The 7995-nt window shown below is 56.3% G+C and overlaps 1 protein-coding gene across 4 annotated transcripts in view; it reads left to right on the forward strand.

Annotated features, from left to right (window-relative positions):
- SLC1A7 (solute carrier family 1 member 7) overlaps positions 1–7995 on the forward strand; it is a 48498-nt gene that overhangs the window by 25831 nt on the left and 14672 nt on the right. For all 4 annotated transcript variants that reach the window (XR_504020.1, XM_008053387.1, XM_008053388.1 and 1 more), the window contains exon 3: positions 1695–1910. Coding sequence is in view for 3 of the 4 variants with exons in the window: in XM_008053387.1 (XP_008051578.1) it covers positions 1695–1910 (216 nt within the window). In the remaining variant the exon portion in view is untranslated. The remainder of the gene's footprint in view (positions 1–1694; positions 1911–7995) is intronic.

The raw sequence follows: 7995 nt of genomic DNA on the forward strand, positions 1-7995 counted from the left end.
CCCATGGCCCGAGGCGGTGGGATTTGGTGGCAGGGGCTTGTGTTGTGGTGGGAGGGCCATGAGACCGGGCTGATGTGCCGGCCCTGACTGGGATAATCTCCGTCTTGGGTAATGACCGCAGGGCCGCCCCCCATTTCCTCTGGCTGCACAATCCCATTACGAGCCCTTCAGGATTTATGTCTAAGACCCACCCTAAGCCCATCACTAGCATATGGCATCCTGGCAGATGAGGATGAGCAGAGACTGGAAACACCAGCTCATTCATTCATTCATTCATTCATTCACTCCTTCACTCAGAAGGCTGCTACCAAACCATGCCCTGGCCCAGGCCTGGGCCTGGCTCTGTGGACCCAGCTTTGAATCAGAACACAGCCCAGCCCTGGAGGTGCTTCCTGGAAACAGTCAGAGATCCAGTGAAGTAGGAGATGGGACAGAGGGAGGTACAGGAGCTGTGGGAACCCAGGGAAGGGCCCTTCACTCAGCCTGGTGGTTAGGGAAGGCTTCCTGGAGGAGGGGACCCTTAAAATGTGTCTTAAGAGGAGAGTCAGTCATTGCTGCAGCCAGCAGGGACGAGCAGGGCACTCAGGCCTGGGCCCTGCCTGGGAAGGGGCAGGGGGGTATCGTGTTCAGCCCCACACTGGATGCTGCCGTGTGAAGCCTAATGATAAGAGGAACGTGGACAAGGGATTATCTGCTCTTGTTTACATGATTAAAACCAGACAAATACTTCTTTATCTGAAAGAATGAAAGGGCTTTGGGGAAAAATCCTTTTGGCAGCAAAACACAAGCATTTCCTTAATTAATCTCCTGCTCACTCCCCTCACCCTTCAACCCTTCCCCACTACAGCCACAAGAAGAGGCCCTCTGGGCTCTGGGCTCTGGGCTGACCTTCGCTGGTGGGCAGAGATCCCGGGGCAGAGTGGCCCGAGGCGGGGAGGAGTTGAGAGGAGACCCCCAGGCCCCTTCACACAGCCTCCCACAAGAGGGCGTCTGGGCCCGGGTGCTCATCCAGGATGGCCCAGGGTGGCCCCTGTCAGGGAGGGGTGACTCTCATGGCCCCACTGTACAGATGAGGACCCCGATCGGGCGGTCCCATGGTCGGTGGGCAGAGCTCGGCCAGGTCTTGGGTCACCAACTCCCAGTCTGGTGCTCTCACTCACACATTATTTGTTTGGCAAGCCTGCAATGACCATCTGCTCCGGCCGGGCACGGGGGACCCAAGGGGAAGTCAGGCCTGTTCCTCCTCTCACAGGCCCTCACTCTGGCGAGAGATGAACCCGTAAACAGTGATAACCAGGGTCATGATGAGGGCCTAGGGGCTGTGGGAACCCTGGAATGGGCTTCTAACTCTGGAAGAGAAGCAAGTGGACCAAAGAGGGAACCTGAGCTCCATCTTTCCTAGGGGGTGGGAGTCAGGCAAGTGCAGGAAGCTTCTAGGACAACAAACTGAGGGCACGACAGCTGCCAAGGCTCGAGGTGAACATGCTTGGCAGGCAACCCTGGGCATCGGGGAGAGGGTGGAGCAGGAAGAGAACCTAGAAGGAATCATGGGCCTGGGTTATGAGGAGGGGGCCCTGGAGCACTGTGAGGGTGCCGAGCATGGCTGGGGACTGGGTGGGGGGGAATGGGCTCTGAGTGCCTGGCCAGGCCCAGGCCTCGCAACCCACAGACTCTGACCCACCCTTCCCTCCCAGCTTGATGTCTGGCCTCGCCTCTCTGGATGCCAAGACCTCCAGCCGCCTGGGCATCCTCACCGTGGCATACTACCTATGGACCACCTTCATGGCTGTCATCGTGGGCATCTTCATGGTCTCCATCATCCATCCGGGTGGCGCGGCCCAGAAGGAGACCACAGAGCAAAGCGGGAAGCCCATCATGAGCTCGGCCGACGCTCTGCTGGACCTCATTCGGTAACTCACCACCAACACCCTACTGAGAATGCCAGGCCTGGCCCTGCCCTGCCAGGGCCCCTGGTGGGCAGGATAGGATGTAGGGTTGGGGCGCCCAGGGTCTGCTCTTGATGATTCCTGGTGACACAGGCGGTGCAGAGGCTATGATCACCCTGGTGGGTGGTCCTTTTTTTTTTTTTTGAATTGGAGTCTCTGTCACCCAGATTGGAATACAGCGGCATGCTTACAGCCACCCCAGCATTGACCTTCTGGATTCCACTTCAGCCTTCCAAGTAGCCAGAACTACAGGCACACGCTACCACACACGGTTAATTTTTAAAAATTTATTATACAGACGAGGTCTCGCCAAGTTGCCCAGGGTTGGTCTCACACCCGCAGGCTCAGGCAATCCACTCACCTCGGCCTCCCAAAGTGCAGGATTACAGGCTGAGTCACTGAACCCGGTCAGGTGGTTCCTTTTTTACAGCTGAGGAAAGGGGGCTCAAAGAGGTGGAGTGACTTTCCACGTCGTCCAGTAGGTAGGTTTTGGAGCCGGGATTCAGGTAGGCCTGTCTGACTACAAGGACCGTGCCTTCTGCCCTGTGGTGCCATGTCTTGGCCACGTCAGCTTGAGTGGCCACATTTCTCAAACCTGAGCCCTCCTTCCCAGGAAAGCGCGACAGACCCAGCAACAAGTCGCCTGGACCCCCTTCCCCAAGGCTCCCCCTCCTCTTCTTCATGCCCTCGCTCCACATCAGGGCCGGCTCTGTGCTGGGCCCTGGACAGGAAACTCAGGTGCGGCCCCTACCCTGGAGGAGCAGTCAGAGTCTCACCGGAGAGGAAGACACACGAGTAGACGGGGATGACGTGGGGCATGGGTGGGGGCAAAGACAGTTGCTGAGCAGCAAAGCTGCTGCTGTAGCCTGACGGATGGGATGAAGGGGAGGCAGGAAGGGCCTCCTGGGGCCAGGGCAGCTGAGCAAAGGTCCCACACTGCAGGGAATGGCGCTGGGAGGAGTTCCAGCCCACCCAGTGTGACTTGAGCATGAGGGGTGAGGGGCTGCCGGAAAATTTGGTTGGGCGGCCGGACCACGCAGGGCACCGTTATAAGCAGAGGAGTGGTGCGGTCCAATTCAGAAGGCTCACTCTGGCCGTGGAGCAGAGCTGTGGAAAAGATGGGAGGATATGGGATCAGGGGGGTGGCCACGGGGATGAGGAAGGGCCAGATGGCAGGGCTGCTCCAGAGGGAACCTCAGGAGGTGGGCGGGACGGAGGTGAGGGTGGAGCAGGTGGGGGTGCTGATTACCTCGCATGAAAGTTTTTGGCTCAAGCTTCCAAGTGGATGGGGGTGTGGCCACCGAGCCATGGGATGGTCCCGGAGCAGGTACGAACACCCTGAGGGCGATGTTAGCTGATGGTTGGCCAGTGGCTCTGAATCTTGTGGGGGGTGTGAGCTAGACGGGAGGTTTGGAGATCACTGGTCAGATGTGACCCTGGTGTCAGAGGGTCTCGCCCAGGGCAGTGTATGGAGTGAGGAGCACGGTGGCTGGGTTAGGGGCTGGAAAAGTCCCTCATTGGGAAGTCTACTGGGCTCAGCAGGCCGTCCCACGAAACCTGCTCTGTGAATCCTTCTGGTCAATTTCACTTTCAAGTCAATTGCAGATATAAGACCAGTCCCGTCTAACATTAAAACTCCAGACTCACCCAGTTTAAAACTAAGCCTGTCCTAGCCTTTTGGATCTGCCTCAAACTGGGAACGCTGCAGTGGGCAGAGGATCGTGGTGAATTTTTGTCCCTCTTTCTTCTTCCACCTGCTCAGGGCTGAGAGAGGGAGGGGCAGCCTAGGAAGGTCCTCCTAGACCAGGAAAGGAGGAGCTGGGTGAGTGCTCCCTGGCATGTTCCTTCAGGGGTACTTTCCTGGGGTCTCATATCTCTCGCCTGCTATCCCCCTCACTTGAGTAGCCCCTTTTCCATCTGACTGCCTGCAATGTCCTCTACTGACCTCTGGTCAGCTCCTTTGCTGGAGTCACCTTACCCCTCTGGGTGACCCTCTTGGGCAGGGGTCCTTCTGCAAGGTCCATATTGGGCCCATGGAAAGCATGCATGTCCTCGCTGGAAGGGCGGGCTTTTCCCAGAGCCTTTGGACATGACTCAAGCACCAGCCCCCACATTCCTCAAATCCTAAGGGACACAAGCCAACGTCTCTGAGTAGTTCTTTTGGCTTAAAGTTAGAAAGAAGCATTCCTCTCCTTCCTCGTGGGAATGGATGCCCCGTACACAGCATCTCTTCTGCTTTCTGAAGAAACTCACATTCTGTATCAGCTAGCTACTGCTGTGTAACAAACCAACCCAAGACTTATCGACTTAAAATGACAACCACAAGTCTGCAGGCCAGCTGGTAGTTACCACTGAGTTGAACTGAGCTCACTCATGTGTCTTTAGACAGCCGGAGGTGCAACTGGGGGAACAGTTGGTCCAGGATGGCCTTGGCAGCAATGATTCAGCCATACTCCTTATGGTCTTTATGCTCCAGTCAGTCAGCCTGGATTATTTCATGGTGGTGATGGGCTTCCAGGAGACTGCTAGCCTGGGCATTTCCTTGTCAGATAGGCGGAGGAGCAAGAGAAGAAATAGAAGCATGCAGGTGTTTTTTTGAACCACTGCTCTGGGCAAGTCCACTAATATCCTCTTGGTCCAAGCAAGTCATGTGGCCAAGCCCAGACTCAGGTGTTAGGGGACTGCAATGCTACAAGGCAAAAGGAACCCCCTGACTGGGGCCATCAGTGCTGTCAAGCTACCACTCCCTCCATTGCTCCAGGAAACCTCCAGCTTCTCTCTCAGGCTTTGAAGTGTGTGATGAACTCAGGAGCCCCAAAATGTGTGCACGTTTGTTCCTGTTTTACAGCTGTCGCCTGCCAGGCCTAGAGCCAGAGAGGAATCCAGCAGAGCCTGCTCTGTGTGCTCTTGCATGACCGGTGGTCCTTCCCCCGTGCCAGAGCTCTGAGCCCCTTTGGGACTCTGGCACCTCGCACTGCTTCCAGCCTGGAAACCCTTCACCTGAACTCGGTTCTCACGTATGGCTGTCTAAAGGCATCTCAAAACCAACACGTCCAAGCTACATTCTTTTTTTTTTTTTGAGTTGGTGTCTCACTCTGTCGCCCAGGCTGGAGTGCAGTGGCATGCTCACAGCCACCCCAGTGTCAACCTGCTGGGCTCCAGCGATCCTTCTACCTCTACCTTCCAAGTAGCTGGAACTACAGGCACATACTACCATGCCTGGCTAATTTTTGATTTATTGTAGAGACGAGGTCTCTTCAAGTTGCCTGGGCTGGTCTCGAACCCACGGGCTCAGGCAAATCCACTCGCCTCGGCTTCCCAAAGTGCTGGGATGACTGGCTGAGCCACCGAGCCCAGCCCAAGCCACACTCTTGATGTCCCCACCAAGCTGCCGTTTCCCTGGGTCAACCGACGCCTCTCATTCTCTCACTCCCTGTGTCTAATTCCTCAGCAATGCTCTCAGCATATCCCAAACCGTGGCCCTCCTGTCCCCTCTGCCTCTGTCACCATCACCGTCCACTCGTGTCCAGCCTATCTGCTACTTCTTTCTGCTTCCAGTCTGTCCACAGCACCGCAGCCAGAGGGATCTTTCACAAAACCTGCTTCCGACCTATCGCGTTTCCACAAAATTGTGACCTGCACCATGGCTTGAAGGCCCTCCGTGAGGCCCCCACCATGCACACACTGGCCTCAGCCCTTGTTCCAGGTCCCCTGGCCCCGCTGTTCTTCCCATCTGGGCTTTGCTGGCACCTCTCTGGGTGGCCTTTTCTGCAGAGAGTGTGTGACTCTTTTTCTCACTCCATTTACGTGTCTGTCTGTCACCTCTTCAGAGGGGCCTCCCAGGCTCTGTCACTCTCTCCATTACCCTCTCCTCATAGCTTTTATCACTACCCAATGTGACTGATCTATGTGTTTGTTTTTTTCTCTCTGCCTACTCTACCAGAATATAATATGCCTCATGGGGCCAGATCCTTAACGATCCGTCCCTTCTGTATCCTGGAGTTCCAACAGCACCTGGCACGGAGTCGGTGCTCAGTGTTTGTTGACTGCACACACGGGGCTCAGGGGCTTCAGTGGCGTTGGGGTCTGAAGCCCCGGGAGGAGACGGAATGGCTCGGGGACAACATGCCGAGGGTGTGGGTGGTGCCCAGGCGGGAAGAGCTTGCGGAGCAAGCGGAGGGGCCGGAGGAAGCCGGCAGAGCAGATGTCCTGGAAGCCGAGGGAAGAGGCCTTTCGAGAAGCCTCGTTTCTCAGATCCATTATTCCTAGGGTTTGGTGACTATGATTCATTGTTCCTGGGACCGTGTGATTCAGAACAGCTTTTCCACGTGGTGGAAGGAGCTGCTGGTGCCGCCCTCCCCACGAGGCCTCCCCACTCCCTCCAGGGGCTGCGGGGCTCTGGATCCCACACACGTGTCACAGTCAAATGTTCCAGAGCGTTTCCTGCTCTGGCTGCTTCTCACGTGGTGAAAATTGATCCTTCTGCTGTGAGCCCCCGCCACCCTCCCTCAACCCGGAGGCAAGTTGTTCCGCAAAGCCGGGTGGCGGGGCATCACGGTCACCCTTTCTTGGTTAGAGAGTGGGGCTGCCGGGAGGGATCCCGGGCTTCCTGCCACCTGGAGCCAGGACCTGGGAGACCCACAGCTCATTGACACCTCTGCCAATAAGCCCCCATGTGACCCTGGACGGGCCAGTTCCCCTCTCTGGGCCTCAGTTTCCCCAGTGATTTTTCAAGATCCCTTCTAGCTCTGTGTTTCTGAAACATGAGGACCTACAAGCTAGTGAGGAGGCTGCAGGGTGTGATGAGAAGCTTCTGGAGGTGGGGTCTGAGAGATGAGTTGGGAGGGCAGGGTAGAGCCCAATCTTGAAGTCCAGGAAGTCAAGGTTGATGGGTTGACTGTCAGGTTTTAGAAATGGGAAGCTGGGCTGGGCTCAGTGGCTCAGTCTATAATCCCAGCACTTTGAGAGGCCAAGGTGAATGAATTGCCTGAGCCCGCGGGTTCGAGACCAGCCCAGGCAACTTGGTGAGACCTCGTCTCTACAATAAATCAGAAATTAGCCGGGCGCAGTAGCGCGCTCCTGTAGTTCTGGCTACTTGGAAGGCTGAGGCAGAAGGATCGCCAGAGCCCAGTGGGTCGATGCTGGGGTGGCCATGAGTGTGCCACTGCATTCCAGTCTGGGTGACGGAGTGAGATTCCAACTCAAAAAAAGAAAGAAAGAAAGAAAAAGAAACGGGAAACTGGCCCAGTGCTTTGGAAAGCTGAAGAGGGAGGATTGCGTGAGACCACGAGTTTGAGACCAGCCTGAGCAACCTAGTGAGATCCCATCTCTACAAAAGATAATTTTAAAAGTACCTGGGACTTGGAAGGTTGAGATGGGAGAATGGCTTGAGCTCAGGAGTTTGAGGTTGCGGTGAGCCGTGATCATGCCACTGCACTCCAGTCTGGGCAGCAGAGTGAGACCTGTCTCAAAAGGAGGAGGAGGAGGAGAAGAGGAGGAAGAAGAAGAGGAAGGAAGGATGATTGTTTGGAGCAGGATGGAGGGGACAGGATGTGACTGGAGGCATGAGGCGCCCTGGGAGGGGCGTGGTCACTTCTGTTCCGCCCAGCCCCCCTTTATTAAGCACCTACTGTGGGAAACACTTAGTTCTGGGAGCTGGGGACCACGTATGAGCCCTGCACCAGGGTTGTCCATCATAAACAAACAGACAGACTGGAGGGTGCATCAACGGACAGTCCTGATGCTCTGAGAGGCTGTGCAGAGGAGGGGACACCGGCAATGAGGGCACCAGGGGCCTCCAGCCCTTGTCCTGGCCCAGAACAGGTGCCTACTAAGTGCCAATGACAGAACAAGAGCAGAGATGACTGGTCAGGGAACTGGGGACCAGGGGCTGTTGGGACAGATACAAATTCAGAGCAATGTGGAGGCCGGCTGCATGGGGAAATAGGACCCGTGCACATCTCAGGGGTGCAGAGTATGTGTCTGTGTCTCAGAAATGATTCTGAAGGAACACAACAGGCCTCGTCCCTGGATGACCCGCCAAGACGTG

The sequence above is a fragment of the Carlito syrichta genome, unplaced genomic scaffold (genome assembly GCF_000164805.1).
Source record: "Carlito syrichta isolate Samal-C Ts95f unplaced genomic scaffold, Tarsius_syrichta-2.0.1 Scaffold288140, whole genome shotgun sequence".
NCBI classification, from domain to species: domain Eukaryota; kingdom Metazoa; phylum Chordata; class Mammalia; order Primates; family Tarsiidae; genus Carlito; species Carlito syrichta.